The 26,344-nt window shown below is 36.7% G+C and overlaps 5 protein-coding genes across 8 annotated transcripts; 3 read left to right on the top strand and 2 right to left on the bottom strand.

The window, feature by feature from the left end:
• The first annotated feature begins 1,066 nt into the window (after positions 1 to 1,066).
• Positions 1,067 to 7,223, top strand: LOC108565868 (protein dispatched homolog 1-like). 4 transcript variants are annotated; one of them, XM_017925529.1, is made up of 8 exons: positions 3,193 to 3,455; positions 3,510 to 3,695; positions 3,753 to 3,885; positions 3,944 to 4,182; positions 4,417 to 4,599; positions 4,661 to 5,229; positions 5,284 to 5,683; positions 5,737 to 7,223. In XM_017925529.1, exons 1-8 carry the CDS (start codon positions 3,324 to 3,326, stop codon positions 7,030 to 7,032), a joined length of 3,138 nt encoding a protein of 1,045 aa, XP_017781018.1. In that variant the 5' UTR covers positions 3,193 to 3,323; the 3' UTR covers positions 7,033 to 7,223. The 4 variants fall into 4 exon arrangements, 2 of the variants coding, with proteins under 2 accessions (XP_017781019.1, XP_017781018.1); XR_001891189.1 differs by lacking the exons at positions 3,193 to 3,455; positions 3,753 to 3,885; positions 3,944 to 4,182; ... (2 more) ...; positions 5,284 to 5,683; positions 5,737 to 7,223 and adding exons at positions 1,067 to 1,142; positions 1,949 to 2,055; positions 2,995 to 3,177 and having other exon boundaries at positions 3,510 to 3,585; XM_017925530.1 differs by lacking the exons at positions 3,193 to 3,455; positions 3,753 to 3,885; positions 3,944 to 4,182; ... (2 more) ...; positions 5,284 to 5,683; positions 5,737 to 7,223 and adding exons at positions 1,067 to 1,142; positions 1,949 to 2,055; positions 2,984 to 3,147 and having other exon boundaries at positions 3,510 to 3,582.
• A 62-nt stretch (positions 7,224 to 7,285) lies between these two features.
• Positions 7,286 to 13,137, bottom strand: LOC108565867 (vitellogenin-like). Its single transcript, XM_017925528.1, has 5 exons — positions 13,049 to 13,137; positions 10,772 to 12,965; positions 10,233 to 10,714; positions 8,478 to 10,172; positions 7,286 to 8,412 (listed from the first exon to the last, which is right to left on the bottom strand). The coding sequence occupies exons 1-5, from the start codon at positions 13,077 to 13,079 to the stop codon at positions 7,361 to 7,363; spliced, it is 5,454 nt and encodes a 1,817-aa protein (XP_017781017.1). The 5' UTR covers positions 13,080 to 13,137; the 3' UTR covers positions 7,286 to 7,360.
• Positions 13,138 to 13,322: 185 nt separating this feature from the next.
• LOC108565866 (pyroglutamylated RFamide peptide receptor-like) lies at positions 13,323 to 15,994 on the top strand. Its single transcript, XM_017925527.1, has 6 exons — positions 13,323 to 14,006; positions 14,417 to 14,538; positions 14,592 to 14,715; positions 14,770 to 14,975; positions 15,090 to 15,356; positions 15,411 to 15,994. Exons 1-6 carry the CDS (start codon positions 13,743 to 13,745, stop codon positions 15,583 to 15,585), a joined length of 1,158 nt encoding a protein of 385 aa, XP_017781016.1. The 5' UTR covers positions 13,323 to 13,742; the 3' UTR covers positions 15,586 to 15,994.
• Positions 15,995 to 17,144: 1,150 nt separating this feature from the next.
• Positions 17,145 to 19,077, bottom strand: LOC108565876 (RING finger protein 11). The gene is made up of 2 exons (XM_017925541.1): positions 18,473 to 19,077; positions 17,145 to 18,017 (listed from the first exon to the last, which is right to left on the bottom strand). The coding sequence occupies exons 1-2, from the start codon at positions 18,578 to 18,580 to the stop codon at positions 17,679 to 17,681; spliced, it is 447 nt and encodes a 148-aa protein (XP_017781030.1). The 5' UTR covers positions 18,581 to 19,077; the 3' UTR covers positions 17,145 to 17,678.
• A 2,254-nt stretch (positions 19,078 to 21,331) lies between these two features.
• LOC108565870 lies at positions 21,332 to 26,036 on the top strand. Its single transcript, XM_017925533.1, has 5 exons — positions 21,332 to 22,231; positions 22,922 to 23,233; positions 23,299 to 23,443; positions 23,524 to 23,886; positions 23,979 to 26,036. Exons 1-5 carry the CDS (start codon positions 22,059 to 22,061, stop codon positions 25,242 to 25,244), a joined length of 2,259 nt encoding a protein of 752 aa, XP_017781022.1. The 5' UTR covers positions 21,332 to 22,058; the 3' UTR covers positions 25,245 to 26,036.
• The last annotated feature ends 308 nt before the right edge of the window (positions 26,037 to 26,344 follow it).

The following is a 26,344-nucleotide window of genomic DNA, read 5'->3' as shown; positions in this document are numbered from 1 at the left end:
ATAAATTTATTTTATAATACGTCTATTATCATGGAAGGTAAAGTGAATGTGTTAAAATTCTTAAGAATCGTTATATTTTCGTTCCTGAATGAATCCTGAATATAGATAATAAAAATTATTACTAATTTAAGTGTTTAATTTATTATTGTATTAACTTTATATTAAAGAAATATCAATTCTATACTTTATGAATTATGTGAGCAGAATTGATTTTTTTTTATATAATATAAAAATAATAAAGTAAATTTCAAAATATGTCGTTTTTAATTTAAAAAATAATCATTTGGGACATAGTATCATACAAAGCAGTTGTTCTCAAATTGTATGGTCCGCGACCACCTTTTACACTTAAAAGATTTAAAAGATTTCCCAAATAATGGGTATGTGTCATCAATTTTTTTGCAACCCCTTAGGGGGTGTAGTTGAGAATCACTGATATAAAGCACGCTCTAAGCAAAACCGACTTTCACTAGTTGTAAATATTTATTGTTGAATTTGATTATATAATAATAAATAATTAATTATATAATAATATTTATTGAAATAGAAAATTATAAAATTAAAAAAAAAAATCAATACAATAATATTAATATCATAAACCAAAAAAGTCAACTGCTTCAAAGGGCTATTGCTTTTTGCCCTTAATTATATTTTTAAGCTTTATCATTTATCTATTAGAATTTTTATTGGAATTTGAGTCGGTGACCAGACCAAACAGAACAGGACAAAACAGCGACAAAATAAAATAGTACTAAAACAGAATATCTATATTTATCTATAATTATAAAAGTGTTAATTGTGATAGTTATGCAATTAGTCTAGTTATACAAATATATGTGGAGCTCCAACTGAGTACAATAAAGTATAAGCAAATACATTAATATTAGCGTATGCAACCAACAATACATAATTGCTATTTTTTAATTTACGTAGTTTTTACAAACTGAATAATACTAACAATGGTTACTGTAATAACAATACATAAATGCATGGAAAATTATAATATTTGTGTATACAAGCAAATTTAATGTAATTGAAACACTCGGTATACAGAATAAGCTTGACTGAAAATCGATGTAATTCTTTACAATGGCTTATACAATATGTATTTGGAGTTTTTCAAGTTTTGTTATAATTCCAAGGTAATTGGTTTGACTGTAGAATTTTAACTACTTATGGCAATAATAATAATATTCTCTGAGCATTGCTAATCATAGTTAAAGTTTAATAACTCTCTAAGATGACCATTCTATTGAAACCATAAGTAATTGGTGAATGGACCTAATTCTTGTTGTTTAGTGAATATAAATATTTACTTGTTACGGCGCAATAATATAGTTTAATGTCCGTCGAGGCTACAAAAATCAATAATTCCCGGGATTTAATTTTAAATAAACGAATGAACCTGTACCAAATAACCTTTTGCAATAATTACTAATTATTAATTAAAAATATAGAGATAATTCCACTTAATAATTAGAATTACTATTGAAATAAACATTATTATTTTTATATTATGTCGACAATTAAATTTTACAACAAGGATTTAATTTCTTTATAGAAGATAATAATCCTTCCCACATTATTTATTTATTGTACTTTTAGTAATAGATTTTTAATAAATATAAAATAAAATTTACAACAACTACCAAAATCGATAAAATCCGGGACACATTTATAAATAAAGCTTTGTTGCGACCTATTTATAAAAGATTTCAAAATGAAATTCTGTATAAAATTTAATTTAAAATATTTTGGACAAGTAAATATTATTAAATAAGTTAAATTATATTTTTTTCCTTCATTAAAGTTGGTAATTTATATAAGTTTTTTCTGCTCGTATTTCATATATTATTTAATGAAACTGAATAATTCAATAAAATTTAGGATACGATTATAAATAAATTGTTATTGTGGCCCTAATTACAAATATATCTATCTATTTCAGGTAATAAACATAACGAACAAAGTGATTAACATAGTTTTCATTTACAGTAAAGTTTGATGAACTATGTTGAGTTTGAGTTGATATATGTAATTCTTGCAGGGGAAGAGGTACGTATGTTTTATTTAATGATTTTATATATATAGAACACCATTATTACTGCGCAATAATGTATTTTAAAGTGCGTCGAATCTAATAAAATCGATAATATCTGGGATTTAACTTCAAATATATCAGACGAATACATTTTATTTAAATTTATATTATCTTGTACTTAATCGAAGAACCTAACAATAAGTATAATAAGGATAAGGATTTTTTATTATCATTTAACTGAATTTAGCCTGCTTCAGATAAATGATAATAAAAATGAGATCTAAGATTTACTTCTTCATGAATGAAATAGAACGTTGTAACGTTCATGTGAATTGACCTAACTTATGAAGCTGTTCACTTGTTGCTTGAAGTAAGGCAACAAGTGAACCGGACATAAAGTTTCAAGATTTACAACATTGTGCAATTCTGTGTAATATTGCCATTCGCGTTACAAAACACACTTTTTGCAAAAATATTACTTGAAATTTTTATTACCTTTAGTCGAAAACTATTACTTATTTATTATTTTATAGAAAAAATGGAACGAATATTTATAAGGAAATTAAACTATTATGATACAATTAACTAATTTTAATGAGCAAATTTATTTATTTTTATTAGACTTTAAGTTTTGTAATTTTATTTTGAATGTACTACTTTTCTGTTCTATTGGGTGGGTGGAATATATATTGATCGAGTAGCTAATATTTTCCGGATAAAGAATAATTGAATGTCCCTAGCAACGGTGCAGGTGCAATGAATGCATTCAATAATGGAAAAGTAGGACATAGCTGAAATTAAAATTTGGGAGGTCAAACTGATGAAGTGCACTCCTCAGGATAATGAAGCCTAGCTAAAGTAATGTTTACAAAACATGAATGACCTTGGAAATTCATAAGGAATAGCTCAAAATCGAAGGTTTATGAAGGCGCAATGTACTAGGACTTGCGTAGGTCGAGGTCCGGATTCCCGGAAAACGATAGACTGCATGGATACCAGGGCGTGCGAGAGAGAGACGTATATGACGTTTGTTTGGTGGCAGTGAAATCTGCGTATATGTACCCAGATTCCCGCTCCGAGGGAGTCACAGTTTCATCCAGTTCGTTGTGAGTGCAACATCTTCTAATTGCAACCAGGTCAGATCTACATATAGGATAAAATGATATTACTAAATATTCAAGATTATTTTTTGAATTAACAAAAAAACAAACTCAAATTAATGATGTAAAGATAATTTGCATACCATTGTTGGCTTTAACAAAATTTATTTGCTAAAGACATCATGGGTTTAAATTGCCTAGTAAAATTGATTAACAAACATTTCATCACCATGAGCTTTGGTATATTGTTAGTATCGTGCATTATCGTCCCACTTCTCACCATTTCGGTATCAGGGTATAAGAATCAACAAATGGTTAGTTGCGTTTTTTAATTTTTTTTTATAACTTATATTGATATATATATTCAGGGAACAGAGCATGATAATAATTCTGTAGGAATTGATTTCTCTAAGTGGAATAACTTAAAGGAACCTACGACTCGTCCATATATAAGAAGTTCAAAAAATGTGTTCAACCGCCAAAACTTTACACGACTGACAACTTTCGTATATTTAACTTCAAAAAAAGTAGAAAATGAAGAAGTTGGGACCACTGTAAGAAAACAATAAGCATATATTTTTTTAAATTTTCTAAAACTTTTGCAATTCCAGGCAACACACGAAAATATAACGATTGATACAAGTAAAAATAATTGGCAAAAGTATAAAAATTATATAATTAACAATAATGAAAATTCTGGACGTTTTTATAATTCCGAACCGAATATATTTTGCGGATCTCCAGGTAACAATAAAATAAAATAGTGAAACGCGATTCATCTAATATCATTTTACTATACTAGAAATAGGCAATGCTCAACTGGTGTTCGCATCTGACGAAGGTAAAAACATGTTGAATTTCAACATCATCAACTCAATGTGCAAAATGCAGATGAAATATATCGAAATAATGAGTTATGAGAAAATATGTACTGGCGCAGAGAATTATCCTCCGGGAGATCCTAGGAATTGCTGCGAGGCTTGGTCTCTTCCCAACTACATTGCTCAGATGAACCACAAAACATCATGTCTTTTAATTACTGTAAGTCTATTTTTTTTACTTATTGTAACGTGTCCTACTTTTCCCGGACATGTTCTCTTTTCTAATCCGTCTTTAATGCTTCTGGAGGATAATGTTTCTTTTATCCAATTATTATAAAAATAATAATAAATTGAAATATTCGCATTAGTTTAAAAATCAATATTAGGGTGATACAAATATTTAGCCTCCCAAGATATTTTGATGAAAACAACAATACATTTTTTTTTATTGTAGGAATCAGATGTGTATAATACTGAAAGCACTTTGAAACGATGCGCTAGTTTTTACCGTGAATCCAAAATCAGTCCTGATTGTAGCGTGAAAGGTAATTGCCAAGTACCTCAGGAATGTGTACTTTTTGATAACGTTTATAATATATTCACTTACATTACTGATAATGAATTCTTCCTTCCAAAAGTAAGTATTTGCGTATAGAAGAATTGAAAAATGTGTGATGCTGAATTGATTTGTTTCTTAGAAATCGGAAGACATGAAAGTGAGCGAGACTATAATGATTCTACCGATGCCAGCCGGCGAATTTTTGATGCCTTTCTATAAAAGACTGACCGAAAATCTATTGCATATGGATGGTATTTCGGTGGTGGCTATGAATCTGGGTTTGAAACATGCTCTGTTTCGGGAAAGTCTACCCAGCGACGTTACCTACATACTTTTTGGTGCTATGGCTTTAACACTATGCATGTGCATCTATACTCGATCAGCTTTCCTAACCACCATGGCTATATCCGCGTTATTTGCATCGATAAGTCTTGGATACTTTCTATATTTTTACATCTTCAGGTTCACCTCCTTCCCTTTCATGAATACACTAGCTATAATAGTCTCAATAGCAATTGGGACTCACGATTCTCTCATATTTTGTGACATATGGACCGTCGAGTACGAGACCAGCTATAAAAGTTTGACGTGCATTATGTCATACACTGTGCGTCACACGTTAATGTCTATGGCCGTTACAAGTATGACAACATCCGTTACGTTCTTGACAACCTATTGGAGTTCCGACACAACAATCCGCTTAATCGGGTATTATTCATATTTCTGATTCATATATTAATACTAATGCATGAATATTTTCAGGCTTTTTGCAGGGATCGCGATATTATCGCATTTCATACTTCTGTTGTGCTGGGTAGTCGCAGTTGCAGTAGTTAAAGAACAATTAACAACGTTCGAAAAACTAAGGAATCTTTTAAAAATAAGATCTACTGTAATAAAACGTCTTACCCAACGCCCAAAACGATATATGATATTATTCGACGTACTGTGCAAATTTATGGCGAATGCAATCTGCAGGTTCATTGAAAAATTTAGACATTCGTTGTTCATAAGTTTGTCATTATTGAGTCTAGCAAGTGTTTTCATACTAATTTACCATCCATATCACGAGCAGACCTACTTTAATTACCAAATATTCATCAGCGATCATCCTTTTGAACAGTACGACTTAAAGTATAAATTCGACTTTCAGTTCAGCCAAGTAATTTACACAGCTTAATGTATTATTTCGAAATAATTTTTCTCAATTTTAAGATCAACAATCCTCTTGATAAATTGCCACTACGTTTCATCTGGGGAATCCTACCAGATAAAGAAAATAATAAGAATCCACGCTTCTTGGAAAAAATAACATATGACCCGTCCTTTAACATATCTTCTACGGAATCACAGGAATGGCTCTTAGGTTTCTGCCAACGACTGAGACAACAAAAGTTTTATTTAACAACTGCAAATAATAACAAGAACAATTGCTTTATGGAATCTTTTATAATATGGATGAACCGTAATTGCGATGACAATTCATCTGAAAACATGCGACCCTGCTGCGAAGTTAAAGACTTTCCTTACAAACCCGAATTATTTGACTATTGCTTAAAGAAAACAACACCTGAACCGTACGAAGAAGGTATTACTCAAGTATTGCCTGGGCCAAAATTTGTGGACGAAAAATACGTTGGAGCAATTATCATAGAGTATTCAAGCAACTATTCATTTTCAACTTCTGTCGATTACCAGCAATTATTTAAAGAAAAAATAAATACATGGTTTGTGGATGAGCTGTCAAATGCACCGAAAGGTTTGAAAAATGGTTGGCTTGTAACTGATTTTGATTTATACGAATTATATCGTGTACTAGCTATCAGCTCAATCATAGGAACGTTCCTCTCCATCCTACTATCAATGATGGTCATATACTTTTCAACATTAAATCTCATTATTGGCATATTAACAATATTCTGTATCACCTGTAACATTGTAACAACTATGGCAAGTTTACTAATTTTGGGATGGTATGTCGATCTGTTAAAAGCAATTGCGTTGTCAAGCACCATCAGTCTAAGTATCGATTACAGTCTTCAAGTGGCCATAAATTATAAATCTTGTCCAACAAAAAATGATCGTTTAATAGCAATGAAATTTGCAATGCAACAAATAATGGGACCATTGACTATGGCATCTATTTCTATCAGCATCATTGGATACTTTATAATGTTATCGGAAATACTAATTTACAAGCTAATTGGACAGTTTCTTATGATTATCATGGGATTCTCTTGGATTTTTGCTGTTCTCCATCTAGGTTCTTTATTGGCTCTTGTTGGACCGGAAAATAGTTATGGACAATGTAAGATAAAATGCTGGTTCTCGAAAAACGCTGAAACTATTCAAAAGGAAGATACAAATGCAGCTCCACCTAGCAAACTCGAAACACCAGATGACCAATATACCGTCGCCTATAATAAATCGGATAAACCTGAAGCAACAATTACAATTGAACCTATAAAATCTCCTTGCAACAGTACTGTTGTTGTCGTAGAAGATAATTAAAAAATCGCATCTTCTGCAAAATTAATTTTAAATTACTTCTAAATATTGCACCACGTGTTAATTACTGTAGTTGAATAAATATAAAAAATATTTGCACCGTTAGCTACCTAGATTTATGATTAGGTAAAGTTTCAATAGTATAAGTAAATGTTAACAACCAAATAATTGACATGAAGACATGTTTTCATACATTGAATTCTTAAATTATATATATGTATGGTTGTAAGTAGTTGAACAATAAAAATCATATTTCGTAAGAGATTATTTTATTATTTTTTTTGTCTTTTATAATATGCTTCTAATATTAAATTTGGTCGCTTTGTTAGATTTAATATCTGGAACAGGATGCTGGAACTTTCATTTCAACAGTCTTGGTTACGGTCTTTGAACTGAAGTCTGGGCTAGCTCCCTTGTTGATTTGGTTTCTCCACAATTCTGAGATGTTGGTCTTTGGAACGCAATGATATTTGACTGACTTTGTAATCAACTCGTTTGCGTTGCAAGAGCTTTTGCAGACTGGAATTTTATGAGTGGTAAAGCAGATGGTTTCACCATTGTTCTCAAGCATATAGCTCGTTTGTTGCTTGCTGCAGCTGTTATCAGAGTTACGCTGTCCAAGGTAGTTTTGCTTTTGAGTGTATTGTTGATGGTTACGGCCAGCATCGAAGTCGGAGATAACGTTGGCGTAGACATTATCCTTGTAGAAACATTCGGCCTTTTGAGCGCGAGATTTGTACTGTTGGACATGTCCTTGTTCTTCAATGGCGTAGGTGGCAGCGAATTCACGTGGGTTGCGGAGGATGCAGTTCTTTGGGGTGAGGAAATCGTCAGATTGTTCACCGGTGAAAGTTCCGCAAAGACCACGAACGGATCCACGGAATTTGTCGGAAACGACGGCCAACTTGACGCGTTTTCCATCGTAGATAATGTAGAAGCTATCTCTAACGGTAACCTTGATTTCTCCACTGGGGAGAGCAAAGAATTTGATGAAACCTCCTTGGATATCGGTGGACTTTGCGTCGGAAATTTCGTATTGCTTGCCGTTGACTTGGACCTTAGCGCATGGGTTAGACTTGCTGCAGTCTTTGTTTTCGCTTGGCTTAATTTCAAGATCGATCAATTGTCCTTGAGTTTCTGGAGTGCGGATGGTCATCCTAACTTCCTTCTCGGCTTGTCCAGACTTAGTATCACGGACAAGAACAACATACTGTTCAGTTTGTTGTTCTTCTTGTTGTTGTTGGTACCTTTGTGGTTGGTTTTGTTGTTGCCTGGCAAAGGTTGGGACGTATTGGAACATGACAGTCCAAGCGTGTCCAAGATCAATTGGGTAGGTCTTGTTATCGAAAGTGTTAGCGGCGGTTTTGTCGACAACGCAGATTGCTATATAAACATGAAAATCAATTTATTAATACAAATTGGCCATGTTAATTTATTTTAATACTTACGTCTGTAGGTGTCCAATTGAAGAAGTTTTCCCATAACGCGATTGGTCATTGGGAAGACTGGATGGACAGCAACGACTTGTTTAGCCCAGTGGTTAACACGGATTTGTTCGAATTTGGATTCCATATGTTCAGACTTGATTGTAACGTTGACAGATTCAAAGTTTGGTTCGAAACGAGCTTCCATTTCGATTTCGTTTTGCTTGCCAGATTGTTTATGCAAGTTTTCGCGGAGATTGTAAAAACCAAGGTAGCGCAAGTAGTCATAGGCTCTGCGGCTGCATTCAGCGGCTTCTGAAGAAACGTGTTCGAATTGAAGTTGAACTTGGACGCGGTCCATGAGGTTTGCTTCAGCAGTCATGTTGGCGCAAGCTGGAAGTTGGTGGTTTCCTTCTTCCATCTCGCGACGGCATTCGTGGGCGCGTTGAAGGCTTTGGAGGTATTGCTTGCGGGATTCGCTCTTGCGGAGCTTAGCTTGTACATGAACCTTGGAAGCAGATTTCAAGTCTTCACCAGCAGCAACTTCAATTTGGACGGTGGAAGTAGGATCGAATTTCAAAGCGTGAGCGAAGTCAAGACCGTTGGTGTTTGGTACTTGGGCCTTGGCAGAAACGGCAAACTGGAATGGTCTGTTTTCTTGTGGGTTGGCAGATTGCTTCCTGATGTAACAGAGAGCACGTGCCTTCTGATCGACTGGGCTGCTGGCAATAGCAGCGGTAGCAGTGTATTCAATCTTGTTTTGTCCATCAAATTCAATAGAAGCATCGACAACGCGGACATTAGCACTCTGGATTCCAGCAGCAGCCATCTTGGCGAATTGTTGTTTGCGAGCCTTAGATTCATTTGGAAGTTGGGAGAATTGGCTGATTTCAGCAGATGGTCCATTGCTTTCGTTTCCATGTTCACTTTCGTATCTGGATTCGTATCCCATGCGGAATTGAACCTTACGAACAGTAGATTCAGCGCCAGCATATTCAATTTCCATTTTCTTGTATTGGATGGTTTCGTCGTTGTAAATAGCCATAAGAGCGGTGACACGGTCTTGACGTCTCAGCTGTTCAAGAAGCCATTTGGTATCCATGAATTGTTGGTCAGAAGTGTAACCGACACGGAAGGCCATACCAATCTTCTTTCCAACAACAGATTGGAATCTGGTTTGTTCGGATTCTGGAGCTCTGATAACGTGAACGTTTTGGCTCTTGACAATTGGTTGCACTTTGAGGAGATCCTTCTTGGCGGTGTATGGGTAAGTGCTGTAGTGGAAGACTTGAGTGTTCTTTTCTGGTTCAACTGGTTGAAGTTGAGCGTTCATCTGCTTGTTCTTGATGTCAACTTCAATTTGGGCCTTGAGTGGGATGTTGACTTGAATGTTCCTGTCGAATCCACTAACGTAGGAATGGTGTTCGAATGGAGCAACAAAACCAATCTTAGTTTGAACCTTAGTAGAGAAAAGAGCGTGCAATTCAGTTTCACCGTTGATGGTGTGTGGCTTGTGAATTTTATCTCCAGAGCTGATTTGTGGTTCAGCGGAAGCACGGATTTGTCCCTTAACGTGGAAGAGAGTTGGAGTATGTAAAGTGTAAACGAATGGAAGAGACATTTCAGTTGGGAAACTGATGGTAACTTGTTTGGTGTCGTAGAATTTACACAAATGGTAGTCCTTTCCATCACGGAGATGTTGTTCAATGTCACGGATGACTGCAAGATAAATATAATGTTAGTATAGTATGAAAAATGTTTATATATTTTTAAACCTACCACTTGGCAACAGTTCAACGGTACGGTTATCGAAAGCCATGAAGCGATTGGCAATAACGCCGAATTCGAAAAGGAAGTTTCCTTCAAGTTGTTCACGTTCTTCGGTTTGGATGTTAAGAAGACGGGCAATATGTTCACTGGACCATTGGTTCTGTTGAGCTTGTTTGTAATTTTGTTTTTGTTGTTTTTGCTCGTGTTGGTGAATTTCGGTTTGTTGTTTCAAAACGTTGGTGAGTTCATCAATGCTGGAAACCATAGCTTCGATGTCAAAAATTTCAGTGTTGAAACCGTTAAGTTCAGAGCGGAGCATGGACTTGATACCGTTTGGCAAAGAGCTTTCTTCGTTTCCGTAGATTTGAATGTTTTGCTTGTAGAACAAGTTCATTTCCCTATTGACGAAGCTACGAAGGAAATTGCGGGAGTATTGAATTCCGAAATTTTCCTTGGTCAAAAGTGGTTGAGCAGCTTCAGAGTTTTCCTTGCTATAAGATAATTAAATTATTATTTTATGGCAATTGATTTTTTTATTAAATACTTACAGTTGAGCGTATTGTTCTCCTTCCAATTTAGTAGCGGATTCGATGGCAGACTTGACAGCAGCATTAACTTGATTGCTGGTATCGATGTTGGTATATTGAGCCATGCGTTGGAGCATGCTAGCTGGTGGGCAGGTACGCATAAGAAGGAAGACAGCAGCAACGCGGACAACTGGTTCTTCTCCGGCATTTTGGTAAATCTTATACAAGACAGAACGAGCGATCTTGGGGTGAACATCAACGAGTTTACGCAAAGACAAGATCATATTGAAACGTTGGAATTGGGAAACTTGTTTTTCACCTTCAAGGTATGGTTCGAAAGCGGCAAGGATCTTTGGGTGGGCGACGTATCCAAGAGCACGGATGTTGACGAGAACTTTACGGGAATCGGCCTTTTCAACAGCTTGGTTAAGTTTTTGCTTCAGGTATGGAATAAACTCCTGAACTACAAACTGCTTTCCTTCCTTGCGGAAAGAACCGAAGGTGTGAACTGGATATTGGTTGTGAGAAACTTCTTTGTCGTTGTAGACTCTGCATACAAGCTTAGAGAAAGACAAAATAGCGGTTTCGGCAAGAACTTGTTGAGACTTGACATCTTCATCGGTGACCAAAGCGTAGAAGGTGCGCATATATTCTGGAGTTGGGTGGCGAGCACTTTTAGCCAAAACGGCGATAACTTCGGCGGCTTCTTGCTGTTCGATTTTCTTGGTTTTAATCCATTCTTTGATAGTCAACAAAGCTGGTCCAGTTCCACAGGTAGCGACAGCGTCGCGGAAAGATTTCCAGGCATCGGCCTTTGGTCCTTTGGATTCCTTGTTATAAATTTGGCGAGATACTTCTTGCATTTCCTTTTCGTTCATGAGACGAAGGAGATTGGTCAAAAGGATGAATTTAGAAAGAGTTTGTTCCTTTTGGATTTTCTCTGGGCGTTGGATTTCTTGACCGATTTGTTGGGCGAGCTTTTCAGCGGCTTCAACGATGTTGACGTTTTGTGCGCTTTTGATGGACTTTCCCTTATTGCCAATGTGCATTGGGAGGAGTGGAGTTTCTGGAGCAGAACTCAATTTTGGTTCTTCTTGAGTCCAACTGTCTTCAAATTCAGGGGAGTCAAATTCTTGTTCGGCGGAGTTGGCAGAGCGACGATGTCTGTAGTGACGTTTTTGATGTTGCATTTCTTCGCTAGAGAAATCGTATTCCTCTTGTTCTTGACGTTGCTGTCCTGGTCTAGCCTCGTGATTGCTGGAGAATGGGCTTCCGTAACGGTAAACAAGGGAACCAAGTTGTTGTGGCTCTTGAATTTTTTGGAATTGGCTGGAAGCTGGTTGAACGTGGGTGAGGGTAAGGTTGAGATGACTCACAACCATTCCCTTTTGTTCGCTATTCAAGCTTGGGCTCAAGATGATTTTGTTAGTGGTGACAGCAGATTGGATGGTATAACGCTTCAAGTTTCCGGAGATGACGGCACGACTCAAAGAAGATCTAAGGAAAAATTCTCCCATATGGTTGGTATTTGGTTCCCATTTTCCATTAGCGCCGAGACCGAAGTGATATCCAACACGTTCTTCTCCACGGCTGAAGTTCTTGCTCTTGACAATTTCAATGAATTCGCCATCGCCCTTCATTTGTGGCATTGGGACGAGCCATGGTTGGGATTGCAAGATGTATTCTGGCAATGGGGTGATGTCGTACAAGGTTTCGTATTTACCAGTAACGGTATCTTCCATGGTCTTGAATACAGCATTGTTAGAACCTTCCTGTGGAAGTTGGTTAATGTGGCTCTTAATGGCGTGTTGTCCTTGAGTGTCAAGTTGGATTTGGCTGATAATACTCTTAAGCAAATTGGCTTCCCAGTTATGGACTTCCTTGCTGACGATGACGTCACGAACAACACCGTTCTTCATGACAATTTCGAAGGGCTTGTCGCTGAGTTGCAATTGTTGGAAGTTCAATTTTGACTCAGGGATTTCGCTCCTCCAACCTTGTGGAAGTTGGGTGTGAACTTGAGCGTACTTGGCGTCGGAAATCTTAGCAACCAATTTACCATCACCTTGAGGGCGGACGATAAGATTGGCCGACATAACAATACCAGCGTACTGGTTGGCTACATCTGGTAATCCGGTAAGAGTTCTACCTTGTACTTTGTACAGGTATTCGGTGTTGCTTTTCCATCCATAATCGGATGCAGCGGCAAAGCCAACTAAACGAAAACACACAAAAATTGTAATAATAATAATAATAAAATAAATTGAAAAAATAGGAAACTGGAAGCAGGATACTCACCAAGGCAACAGAGAAGAAGTTGCGACCACATCTTGGACTCGAGAAATCGGTCTCGGAAGTGTGACTATCCTAGCACTCACATTGCCTTTTATACAAGATTGCAAATTGACATTTCAGCATTATTTCAGAGGTCAACGCAAAGTGCAGCAGAGATTCAGCAAATGCAGACGATAATAGCGTATGCAGTTTCTATTTTGTACATTTAGCAACAAAATAATTCGTTACATTTGTATCTGAAAATGTGAAAATTTTCGGCAAACACGTGGTAGTGCGTTGCGTGAATAGAGTAATAATATCAGTAACCACTTGAAAATACATTATCTTCATATTTGCTGTTTATCATACGCGAATTCGGCCCTTAAAACAGAATGTTTTCAATTTACTGCCGGGGATATTTTAAGTACATTCCCGCAACAGATATAAGAGAGGCGTCGCGACGCTCTCTATTCAGTTTAGTGAATTTGTTTGCCTCGTGTATTAATACAGATCTCCCTTATTACTCTTCTGTTGCTTCTCCCTATCTTCTTTTTTTCTTTCACACGCAACAATTACGCAACACGGTAAAATAAATAAGATATAGGCGATAAAGTAAATTGAATCCTTGAGGCGATGCTTCTTATATCCGCCCCCTGCATTTAATCATGGATTAATCATTTATTCTTGTGCTACTTGAGCCCCACATTCAGTTCAAACAATGGAGGTTTACGAAATGGGGGAGTACGATTACAATAACGAGTACGAATACGATGTTAAAGAATCTCATTCGACTTTCCATTGGGAAGAACTGTCACCTGTTCTGGTGGTCTACGGAATCACCTTTTGCTTAGGTTTGTGCGGAAACAGCCTAATCGTCTACGCAACCTACAGGTACAGAAGGATGCAAAGCGTGACAAATGTCCTTTTGGCCAGTCTCGCATCCTCGGACCTTCTGCTCATCGTATTCTGTATACCTGTTAAGGTAAGTGCAAGCCAAAACTGTTGCAGAACGCGTTATCTGCAATTGCCAATTCAGCGGATTAGTTTTATCGCGATAGTTCAAAGTTCCGGCAAAAATACCGTGAAAGGTTTTCGCGCCGCCAATTCATAAATTGATATTGGTTCTGGTGTGATACACAAACTAATTGCAATCTCTATCTAAAAAACGTGTATTTTTAGAAAGCTTTCAAGAAAAACTATTTGCGAGCCATATGTTCATATGTATCTTCCTTGTTTTTTATTATAATTTCAACATTGAATGCAGGCTCCACTCGCTTTGATATTGTTTAGATTACATATGCAAATGGCTGGCAGCGAGATTTATTACACAAATTCGACAGGAATTTTAAGTGCCTTCGCCAATTCACAATTCACAATCACGATTTGTTTTAGGTGGCGAAGCTATTCTCGTATACCTGGGCTCTAGGGTCATTCCTCTGCAAATGTGTACATTACATACAAAACGTCTCCATGATTTGTTCAGTATTAACATTAACTGCCATAAGCATCGAACGGTAATTTGAACACAATCATACGAATGATACTACTTGTTGCTACTCTATTTTAGCTACTATGCCATTGTTCATCCAATGAGAGCTAAATACATTTGCACTATCAGTCAAGCACGTAGGGTCATTCTACTAACTTGGGCTTTATCCATTATACTGGCCATACCCATTTTATTCGTTCAGGTAATCAACGCGGCTTTAATCATTCAACCATTCAAGTTTATTGATCGATTTCAGATCCAGATGTCCGTAGGCGAGAAAATTAAAGCATTCTGGTGCGTCCGAGATTGGGAAAATCGCTCTTTATGGATATCCCATGAAGTCTACATGTTGGTCCTAGTACTCCTAATCCCATTTTGCATAATGACTCTAGCGTATTCTCTAATTTGCTGGGAAGTTTGGAATGTGATGGAACGCAGGAATCTAATGACCAGTAGACATGCGTAAATATTTATATTTGTACATATTTCATACATCCATGTTCATCTCCTAATTAATAATAATATCTGCTGATAAACGATTCTACATATTTCTTGTAAATAATCAATTTGTTGTAGTCTTTCGAGGAATCATACGGTGCAACACGACGGTATCCAGTTGAACAAGTTATCGAAGCCCAAGAAAGTCAAGTATGGTAGAGATGACACCAGGATGGTGAAGCAGGTGATTTGCATGCTAGTGGCGGTGGTATTCCTATTCGCGATTTGCTGGGGACCAGTGCTCATAGACAACGTCCTGAAAGCTTATAAAATTCTACCAAAGATTCGGACGGGTCCTTTGAAATACATGGGAACCACCTTTCACTTAATGGCATACTTCAATAGGTCTGTATAAACATATTGTAATCAAACCGGGTACAAATGATTTGTTACTTTTAGCTGCATAAACCCGGTTATTTATGGATTCATGTCGAAGAACTTCAGAGATAGCTTCAAAACGGTACTTTGCTGCTACAAGGAAGGCGCGAAGAAGAGACATGCAAGTACGGCGACTAGTAGCATACGCCATGCATCTAGATCTGGATCGCAGACTAGGAATACTTCGATCAGATAGATCGGTTCCAGTTAAATGCTTTGCTTTCATAATGCGTCTACTTAAACTAAACAAATAATATCTGCGAAAAACATCAGTAATACAATATCATTCGAATATGAATTGTAGCAATTACAATGTGCACAGGTATTAATTAGTACCGTATAAGTTAAAGATAAAGTACTTATCACCTATCTTATTAAAATCAGAACGACGCATGTTATAATGAAAATTAATAGAAAACACGTTTTACGTAATTACCATTGAGTCGATAATTTGGTCTGCGATGTATTTGGATAGTGATATTGATATTTTGCGACGCTACATATGTTACACAGAAATAATAACAACGCAGTAAATATGTAAAAATGATGATGCAAAAGCATTGATCATCAAAAATTTGTAATTATGTTATCAAAATAAAGTTTAATTTTACATGAATCAAAATAGATAACATTTAATCATTAAAACAAAAACAAAATAATAAACGAATGGAATCTATGGTCGATTGTTATTCGGCATTGACAATGCTAATTTGTTTTATAAATATTCACTATTTTTTAAATAAAATGCGTCACAAACCAATATATTCAAGCATATTTAAATTATTTGTCACTAAGTTTATAAAATATGTTATCGCTATGAGCAGTATAAAATAACTGCTTTGCTTATTGTATTAAACTGTATTAATGATTGTAGTATTTTAGGCTGAAATAAAATATATGGGCATAATGAACAAGATTGTGTTTCATTTTCTTGCTTTATTTAATAATCATAAAATATCAAATGAACAAATTTCAAATTCTTGACTAAGATATCGTGTTCATGAATCCTACAAATCGGAAAAAAATTAATAAAAAAAAACAAAAATATATCTGTATAAATATATATCTATATATTTATATATACATAAATATATATATATATACAAATGTATATATAAATATATACATATATGTATATATATATAACGTACCACCTTAAATTAAAGTTAAGTTATATTAGCACATAAACGTAAACATTTTGTTGTTGCTTAATATATTATTTTCACTCTAGTGTATACTTAATTCATATATAGTACAAAAACATCTATCATTCATGTAAAATGAAGCAGTTGCAGATTTTGTTTGTTTCCATTTTCAATAGTTTTCTATTAATTGTATAGGCTTTTTCGATTCACTTCATTAAACGGAAGTTGTACAGTAACCAGGGTGACAAGAAACTATAACTGACCACGAAAAGCCCAGAAAAAATAGAACGTGGAAAGAGAGAAAGAAAAAATATGTATCGGGAATTAATGTAGATACATATATATAAATATATACATATATATTAATTACATAAATGTAAAAGCACAAATTATATCACTAAATAGTATCTCTAAAATTATAAAATAATATTAATAATAATTTTAATTAAAAATAAGGAAACTCAAATAAAACCACTACTAACAAATTGAATAAAAAAATAGTGGACGTTCCCTGCTCGCATCTAAGTTATATATATATATTTTTTTTAAGTTAAGACAATCTCAACTTTCGTGTAACTAAAATATTATGAAGAAACTTCTTTTTTTTTTCTTTTGAATTTTCGTTTTCAAATTAATTTTCGTGCAAGAGTGCCCTAACTTAAAAACCAAGCCTGGGAATATAATATAAAAACAGATCTTTTCCTTTAATCCTATAATATATGTGTATAGTTCCATACAAATATATTATATACTCAATTTTATAATATATATTCTATACAAATCCAGCCAGTCCAAAGATAAGAGATACCTATTTTCAGTGTGTGTGATGTGTTTTCATTAGTTGATTATTGTTATTGATTACTTCATTTCAGTGTGTGTTATATTCGTGTGTTTGTTTTGAGTTCTTTTACGGACGTTTGATGGTCTAGGTATTTCCAACTTGGGACGGGTTCACAGCCACTCAAATACCACTTTCATCAATAAAGAAATTTCTTGTTATTACATCTTTACCAACATAAAAGATAGTACATTCACACCCAATAGATAGAGACAGTTCAGATCACAGAGTTTCACTATCAGTTGCAAGGCACTGGCCATTATTTTATATTATTTTAATGAATTTTTTATTTTTTTTTGTTTGTTTTTAGTTGGTCTCGTAGCTGGTCAGCAAGGCAGCATCGACTGGCTCCATGCAGCTTGGACAGGTGAGGCTGCGCATCAGCCAGTCATCGATGCAGCTCTTATGATAAGTATGCATGCAGGGCAGGTAACGGACGGTGTCGCCCACAATGAACTCCACCATGCATATCACACACTCCCTGGCCTTTTTGCATCCATCATAGGTGCCAGTGGGTAAGTGCTGAATCAGGCCAATCCTCTTGGCTATCTTCACCTGCTCTTCCTCGGTCAGCTGGCCCACAGAGCGAGTGACACTAGGTGAGGGGTGATAGACAGGAGAGGCTGCTTGAATTGGCAGTGTCTCCTGCAAGAACAAATGTTGTTATTAAAAAATAAATAAACGTAATTCATCATGTGATTGCTGCCTGAGCATGCATATATAAATTATAATAATAACAATAACAAGATATTTGTGGTTATCCGTTTTTGGTTGCAAAGTGGATTAATTGTTTTGAAGCCATAGCGGTTGGGGTCAATGGGATTATTAAATTGATTTTGTTGTCAAGTCCTTTATAGGTTTGCCTGTTCGCGTATCTGTATGTGTTTGTGAATACGTGTGTGAGTGCGAGCGAGAGTGTGCCTGTTTATGTGTATGTCTGCGTGAAGGACAATGGTCTTATCTGCATATGCATATACAGTGAGGCCATTGGCAGAACAACAAAAGAATAACGGACACATATTGCTTTACACTGATAAGGGGTCATAAAATATAGCGGGATACGGATATGGTAGGAGTGTATACTATGACCAGTACCTTACCTGGTAGGGTGAAGGTCCCAGCTGATCCGATGACGTTTCGCGAACGCTATCGCTGCCCCTCAGCAACGAAATATCATCGGTGGTGGCCCTCTTCAAACAGTTACCCATGTTGTTATCGTCGCTGTACGATGGTCGTCACGCATTTAAATAACCATAGGTGTTGCTAACAACGGCTGACGGTCCACGAAAACATCTTCCTCGCTCGCCAGCAGTAGGCATGAATGTACCTGGCCGTGTATATCTGTATGCGATACGACCGTCTTCCGCTTACAAAGAGAGCGTGAGCGGCTGTACTGGCCTACCAAGTTTACCAAATGGTACACAGACCAACCGGATAACTCAGACTTCACGAACAATGTTGACACCGTCGGATGCTAATGATGGAAACCCCGGATTCGTTTCGATTGGAAGATGCTTTCCAACGGGCCTCCGGTTCTTTCGTTATCCCCTTTTCATTCTAAATCTGGCAACCTGTCAAACTCCGGCGACGCCAGCGCCACCTAAACACCATGGACGCGCCGTCGCGACGCGCGCATCTTTACCATACATTTTTTACATGTGCATTACACGAATTGTTTGTATCCCAAACCGCCATTAAAACCATTTAAAAGTATCGACTCTGTATTTTTTTTTATCCTCGTCCCTGAATTATTCACCAAACTGCACCTTCTCTTGCACGCGCATTATGCAAAGAAAAACTAGTGTAATATTCTAATTCATTGCTAAAAATCACTAATTACGCCTAATTGAAATAATTACAGTTTAATTAATCGCTGTAATTAATGCATCAATTTGGGTACTACAAAATCTTCATTTCGCATTTATTTTATTAAGCATTTAATTAAAAAGACTACAATAGTCTACTTGAACATATTCAATTTATGATGAAAACTTATCAATATTTATTCACATAAACCATTACATTCTCAGATTATGTTTGGTGGGTCATGTCAACAGCATCGATAATTTGATCCTACGGACTCAAATATTTATTTTATCAATAATTCTAGTATAAGAAAAAACTTTATTTTCTTTTTTAAACTAGAGTATTTCTTTATAATAATAGCCATAAATATTCTTTAATAAAATATTTAATATACAATAATATCGCATAGACTTAATCACATGAAAAATCGAGAAAAATTATAAATGATTATTTTTTATCGCATTATTTACATTATAAATAGATACAGTTTGAGATGAACCAATAATAGTTCCATGGATTAACAACGAAATATCACGTAATAATATTAAAACAAAATCAAATAGTTTCGAACAATTGAAAACCGAAAACCTCAAATAATTAAGAGTTTTTCGGTTTCCAATTTTCCGATTTATTTGTCTTGCATAACCATTAAAATCCGTTATTTAAAATAATTCGAAATTAAAAAAAAATACAATACATCAACGTTCAACATGATTGATTACTGTTAAACGTAGAATAATTCGAGGTAATTAATTAACGTAAATAATTTACAAGCTAACAACTGAAAATACATTCCATTATAATATAAATTTCTGATGAAACTTTGTATTTCCAACGTGATTGATATCTAGGAAATAGTTGACTCATTTTATTCTGAAAATGAGTCAGTTCTTCGCTTTAAAAAAATATTCACATGCGTTTGAATCATAATATTTTTGTTATCTTGTTCAATTCAATTTCAGGTATAGAGATGACATGTAATGTCCACAATCAGATGGATGGTAAGCTATAACACTGATATACGTTTTTTTTATCATTGAAATATTTATCAGTAAGTTTACTTTAAGTCTGTATAATGAAAATAACAATATTTGTTCTGTATTTATAGATATTGCACATTGTACTCGAAGGATAAGTGTTTGCAATGTTGTTTATTATTTAACAATTTACTAAATTTTCAGTTACAAAATATGGCCATATTGATATTTGTACCTAAGAGAGATTTGTAGACATATTTTAATCAATTGGACAATAAATTATTTACTTTTATACACTCCTGCCCAATGATCAACAATACAATAAGAGTTTTTATATTCTGTTCTTTTAGCACCAGGGGGCGTCAGACGTCATAAATATAACGATTAGTAAGAAGTTTACTTGGAATTTCCGAATTCGCTATGTTATATATTTGATATTGTTTGGATTCATTGACAAAAATAATAATTATTGCTTTAAATTTTTGTTTCGTAAACAAATATTTCTGTACATCATATTATTATTTCTCGAGAAGAAAATCATATGGTTGATTATTTTTTATTTAATTATGATGATTATTTGAATATGTTTTAATTTTTATTTATTTACATATTTATAAGGTTTAGAAATTTATTTATAATAATTATTATTTACAATGTTTCTCTTATGTATTGTTTTTTTTTAATGTGTTGTATGTTATTAATACTTAAATATGCAATAGAATCGTTTTAAATTATTTAGAATAATTCTTCAATAATTGAAGATTTATTTTATTTAGTGAAAGAAAATTTTAAATTGGATAATTTCAAGGATAGGACAATACATACATTATTTACAAATCCTTTTTTCTATTATTTCTACTTAAATAATACTATGTTGGTTATATCATATCACCAATATACTATTATTTATGTTTACTAGGTTTAAGTTAATAGTTGTCCTAGAAACAATTAGTCGTTGTTATTATAATTGAATAGTTTAATTTCGATTTGATTGAAACTAGAGGATCAAAGGTTTAGCAGATTAATTGGCTTGATTTCTGCACAACGTTTATGGCGTGAAGGAAATTAGAAATGGAAAAGAAAGCGGTCGTCCTTGGCAAGCAACAAATTGTGAAAGGACTTATGCAAGAGCCGAAGTTTGAGCAGATCAAGAATCAGAATGTGAATACCGAGCGTAGAGACATGGGCGTGCGTGCAGTGGTGGATGCCGTCGAAAGAAGGTGGCGGTGGAAACGGGTAGGTGATGCAAGCCGAGGTGAAAACGATTGCGAAAAGAACCAAAACCTAAAAACGAAGGAAAGAAACAGAAAGAGAAAAAAAGAATGGTAATGGATGTAGCGAAGGTCGTCGGGTGTGGATGGATGGTGAGGTGTCCGTGCAGAGTTTCGGCGAGGTGAAGGAAGGTGGTTTGTGGACCTCCATTGCTCCATTGTACCTCCATGGACCACCGTGGACCTCTCTAGCCCTCTAGCGGGAAATAGGGGGAAGAAGGAAGCAGCGGTGGTAGCGAGTGGGAGCGCGCATCCTGCTAGAATTTTTCTCTGGTCTGCCAGTTTTTGAACAGAATGCGCCAGCGTAAAAAGCAGAAAGGTCGGGCGTCGGGGAAAAGAGCGACGCCGACGGAGACACCGACAATGAGCACGGGAGGCAAGTCGAGGCAAAAATACACAGGCCGATAACGTCCTATTGATTTTTCCGAAACGTTCGTTGAACCAATCACAGGGTTGGGACTATTTTTAAAGGGTGAGGTTGAGGTTGTTGTGGGGCTTTTCCTGGCAGTGGAGGTGTCTGTGCGCGACTACGTTTACATGTAAAGTATAGGCGAAGAAGTGTTTCGTTCCGAGCCTGTAGCTGCGGAGCTCGGTGGCGGCGCGACCGCCAAGGCCGATTCACTCCATCTCCGATGCAGGTGGCTACGCTGTTCCGCGAGTCCACTTCACTGTTGGGTGCTAGTATGGAAACGGGCGGTGGCGGTCCTACGGACTCCTCCATGTCCAACTTAGGACCCGGAGGACCCATCCCAATGGCCTACGATACTTACAACCACCCCGTCAGCTTCTCCAACAAATACAAGCTGTGAGTAGCATCACCCATACCACACCTCCTCCTACTCCTCATAATCTTCCTCATCTCAACAGTAAGTAAGAAAATAAAAGTTGCAAAAATAACAATTTCGATCGAACTAAAACCTCCCAGTAACACGTTTATCCTATTAGCGCAAATGTAAACATATACAGCATGTATGTGCTCGCACCTTATCAGGCTTTGCTTTATCTTCCTCGGCCAAAATAAAGTACACTCATGTATTATTATCTTTTATTTTACTTTTCTACTTCTTTCTTTATCGAAAAAGAAAACTGAATAATAAAATATTATATATACTTTACCTACTTTTGCGTACCCGAAAATACAGTGTTGCGGAATATAAAACGAAAAGTAAAGTAACCTAACTCCGAGAGAAAAAAGGCGAATAGAGAGTACAGGGCGTATGTGAGCGCCCGAAACCACAACTCAATCGATTACCAGCACGCATTAAAGCACAGAAAATAACAACAATTTACCATCCGTTAGCAGTTGCGGCTATTACCTCCGGGATAGGTTCGTCGCTTCCTATCGTAATTATCTAACCTTACATGTCACCTTTGAGTCATCCAATGCCGTTCCAAACCAAAATACTCCTAACGTGAAACTCCACCCACTCGATAGAGCGCTCAAATAAAATCCGATTTTCATTCATGGTTTCCGCCTATCTTTTTTGTTCTCCAGTAATATGAAGTTGGAACCCCAAGACGATGGTTATGAGACCAGCGCAGATATGCTCTTGTCGAACAACGCGATAAACCACGAGGTGAAGTGTGAGAAGATGGATGACCCCTACAGTTTCATCGATGATGACCCTATGCCGATGCTGCAGATGGCTCCTCAGCCGCAGCAACAGCAACAACAACAGCAGCAGCAGCAACAACAGCAACAAGCTGTTATGAATGCGAACTGCTTGGGTCCGATGGGACCGCAGGCCATCCACCAGATGCTTCCCGGACCAAAGAAGCGCGGCAGAAAGAAGAAGTTGAAAGAAGAGTATGTGGAGCGGGCGCGCGATCGCAGCAATTAAATCGTGTATTTTATATAGTGTTCTATTACAGGCCGGAATTCGTAAAGGACGTACACGGAATCCCCAGGCCGGTTAAGGAGCGGAAAAAGCATGACCGCTTCAACGGCATGCCCGAGGAGGAGGTGTCCAAGCGAACACTACCCGACCATCTCACAATGAATTTAGATATTATAATTGTATGTAACCAATGAAAAGTTTTCGATCTGTGTTTATTCTATCTACTATTTTTGTTTTGTTTTTTCAATTTAATTTGCAGATCGGTATAAATCCCGGATTGTTTGCGGCGTACAAGGGTCATCACTATGCTGGACCGGGCAATCATTTCTGGAAATGTCTTTATTTATCCGGACTGACACCGCAGCAGATGTCTGCCGACGAGGACTACAAGTTACTTCAAGTCGGCATCGGTTTTACGAACATGGTTTCACGAGCGACGAAGGGTAGTGCCGATTTAACGCGTAAAGAAATTAAAGAGGGTAGTCAAATACTGTTAGAAAAGTTACGGAAGTTTCGACCTAAAATCGCGGTTTTCAATGGTAAATTAATATATGAAGTGTTTTCTGGGAAGAAGGACTTTAAGTTTGGTAGACAGCCAGATGTTATCGAAGGCACGAATACAGTAAGAGAAAGTTCCTCTCCTTAGCGAGAGCTGATGATGCACGTGTGCGAGTGTACATCTTTTTTGCTTACATGTTCCGTTTGTTGTTTCAGTATATGTGGGTGATGCCGTCGTCGAGTGCGAGATGCGCGCAACTGCCAAGAGCTGCGGACAAAGTGCCATTTTACTCGGCTCTGAAGAAGTTTAGGGATTACTTGAACGGTATTGTAGCATCTATTGATGAGTCGGAAATGGTGTTTAGTGAGCCGAGAGTGAAGTCCTGCTACGAGGCCGAACCGAAACCGGATCCCTTCTCGTCAGAGCTTACAGACATTAGCAATGCTGTGATCAAGAACGAGGACGGTACTATAGTGCCGTGCAAGAAGAAGCGCGGCAGACCGAAGAAGGTGAAAGTGGAGGGCGAGGTGACGACCCCGAAGCCGGTGATCAGGAAACCCCCGATGCAAAATAACAATTGTGATTTCCCGAAAAAGAAACGAGGCCGGCCTAAAAAAATCAAGATGGATGAAACCGATTCACTGCTAGATACATCGACCAATTTATCAAAGTGTTTCTCTAGTCCATCACCAATCCAATCTCCGAACAGTTACTATCAGATGGGTCCGGCACTGACGCCTCCCAACAGTTCGAGCAATCTGTATCCACCTCAGCATCCGGCGGCGTATTGCCAGTCGCCTCGACCCCAATATAGTCAATCACCTCGACCTCAATACAGCCAATCGCCTCGGCCACATTCGCAACCTTTCACACACTCGGATCTTAGCTCGGAGATCAGCGCGGCCATCAGCTCTGAACAGCTTGGCTCTCCGGCGTCGCCCAGCTTAGGTCCGCCAGACTTTGATCCGCCCACGAGTATGGCCGAAGAAGCAGAGTGCCGGCTAGGCAGTCCCACGCCATCCTCCAACAGTGAACAACCTCATTATCCCTATCACACGTACTCTATGGAGGGGCCATCGGATCACCATCAGATCGCACAACATTACCCGTCGCCTAGACAGCCGCAGGACATGGCCTCCAAAAGTCTGTCCGGTTTGGAATCGCTAGTTGACCAGATTCCTAGTATAACCGAAGGCGAGACTCCGATGTGCGAGAATTCCGACCAGTACTCAAACCAATACAGCAACTATAATAGATCCAGCCCCGTGCCGTACAATTATTCTGGTGGTTCCGGCTACCCCATATATCCGACGCCCACCTGGAGTAGTCCTTACGAGCCGGTACCACTGCCGTATCCGCAAATACCTTACGGGCAGGGCTATGGCCCAGGTCTTCATGTACCCAGTCCCAATTATCCCTACTACAGCTATCCGCAACCGGCGCATCCGCCAGGCTATCCGCCATATCTGGGCGGCTTCTGATTGGTTTCCGTCACTGTGTATTCATGTTGTGTACCTGTACCATATGTTCAGCTAGTACCTAGCAAGTCTGTCCGCTTGAGTACAGTTGGTCACTTGCATTTCGACAACAGAGACTTGCACAGGGTAAATGGTGATATTTTTTTGTCATAAGTATTTTCTCTAAACTTTGAATGTTAGGTAGGCCAAGGGTTTCGTGCATTAATCGACATTCAGATCTCAAACTGTTTGTGTGCGTGTGCGTGTGTATGTCCAAGCTCTAAGTGTGTGTGGTTCATCGTTATAGCTGTAGTTCCATTCATTTAAACCAAAAAAAAAAGAAGAAAAAAGATAAAACCACAAAACATAATAATAATTATAATACTAATAATACGAAACATGTGTTATAGCTCTTCAATAACATTCTCTTCGTTCCTTATTCAATAAAAAGAAAGAAACTAATAATAAACGAAAGTAAAGTACACATACTTCCAGTCCCTTCGGAAACATGCGAGATTTTTTTGAAGATCCGTGCTCCAGCCCCTTTTTATCACATATCACAAGGAGATGAGTCAATTACGCCACACCCACCAAAGACATCGGTTTGACTGAGCTGATTTACTCTATCTCTTTTTAACTACTGACAGAGTAACTTTTTTATAGTGCAATACTCGTTTCGTTAACATTTTTTATATTGAATGTCTTCTTGTGTTCTTTTTTGAAGAAACAATATTATGTGTTATTTATATAACTGTTGTTTGAATACTCTGCTAGTTTTACATTCTACAAGAAATAAAAAAAAAATGAATAATACCAATGTTAAATTATCTTAAATTTTTGTACTTTAATCAGTATTAGCGTCTTTACAATAGAGGTTGAAATAAATAAAATAAAATATCTTGTTTTAGTTCGAAAAAAAATCTCTTATTTATAGTACAGGCCTTTTTTTATAATTCATTTCAGAAAACAAAGGATTAATCGAAAAATTAACAATAGAAAAATAAAAAGAAAACTATGTGATTTTAACCAAAAGATGTGAAAAGAAACCATAAAAATTAATTGAAATGTAAATCGTTAAAGCAAATCAAAATTCTATAAAACATTAAATTTGTTTCTTCTCGTCT

The sequence above is a fragment of the Nicrophorus vespilloides genome, unplaced genomic scaffold, assembly GCF_001412225.1.
Source record: "Nicrophorus vespilloides isolate i.1.1-1 unplaced genomic scaffold, Nicve_v1.0, whole genome shotgun sequence".
In the NCBI taxonomy this organism is placed as follows: domain Eukaryota; kingdom Metazoa; phylum Arthropoda; class Insecta; order Coleoptera; family Silphidae; genus Nicrophorus; species Nicrophorus vespilloides.
Note: the sequence above shows the minus strand (reverse complement) of the source record. Positions and strands in the feature narration are given on the sequence as shown.

Excerpts from the sequence above, each read along its gene's own strand:
- LOC108565867 (XM_017925528.1), bottom strand. The coding sequence starts at position 13,079 with ATGTGGTCGCAACTTCTTCTCTGTTGCCTTG. Across the intron at positions 12,966-13,048 it reads ACTTCTTCTCTGTTGCCTTG|TTGGCTTTGCCGCTGCATCC; the intron begins GTGAGTATCCTG and ends GTTTTCGTTTAG. Across the intron at positions 10,715-10,771 it reads GGAGAACAATACGCTCAACT|CAAGGAAAACTCTGAAGCTG; the intron begins GTAAGTATTTAA and ends ATTATCTTATAG.
- LOC108565868 (XM_017925529.1), top strand. The coding sequence starts at position 3,324 with ATGGGTTTAAATTGCCTAGTAAAATTGATTAACAAACATTTCATCACC. Across the intron at positions 3,886-3,943 it reads TATATTTTGCGGATCTCCAG|AAATAGGCAATGCTCAACTG; the intron begins GTAACAATAAAA and ends TTACTATACTAG. Across the intron at positions 5,684-5,736 it reads TCGACTTTCAGTTCAGCCAA|ATCAACAATCCTCTTGATAA; the intron begins GTAATTTACACA and ends CTCAATTTTAAG.
- LOC108565870 (XM_017925533.1), top strand. The coding sequence starts at position 22,059 with ATGCAGGTGGCTACGCTGTTCCGCGAGTCCACTTCACTGTTGGGTGCT. Across the intron at positions 23,234-23,298 it reads AAGAAGAAGTTGAAAGAAGA|GCCGGAATTCGTAAAGGACG; the intron begins GTATGTGGAGCG and ends GTTCTATTACAG. Across the intron at positions 23,444-23,523 it reads TGAATTTAGATATTATAATT|ATCGGTATAAATCCCGGATT; the intron begins GTATGTAACCAA and ends TTTAATTTGCAG.
- LOC108565866 (XM_017925527.1), top strand. The coding sequence starts at position 13,743 with ATGGAGGTTTACGAAATGGGGGAGTACGATTACAATAACGAGTACGAA. Across the intron at positions 14,007-14,416 it reads TATTCTGTATACCTGTTAAG|GTGGCGAAGCTATTCTCGTA; the intron begins GTAAGTGCAAGC and ends GATTTGTTTTAG. Across the intron at positions 14,716-14,769 it reads TACCCATTTTATTCGTTCAG|ATCCAGATGTCCGTAGGCGA; the intron begins GTAATCAACGCG and ends GATCGATTTCAG.
- LOC108565876 (XM_017925541.1), bottom strand. The coding sequence starts at position 18,580 with ATGGGTAACTGTTTGAAGAGGGCCACCACCGATGATATTTCGTTGCTG. Across the intron at positions 18,018-18,472 it reads TGGGACCTTCACCCTACCAG|GAGACACTGCCAATTCAAGC; the intron begins GTAAGGTACTGG and ends TTGTTCTTGCAG.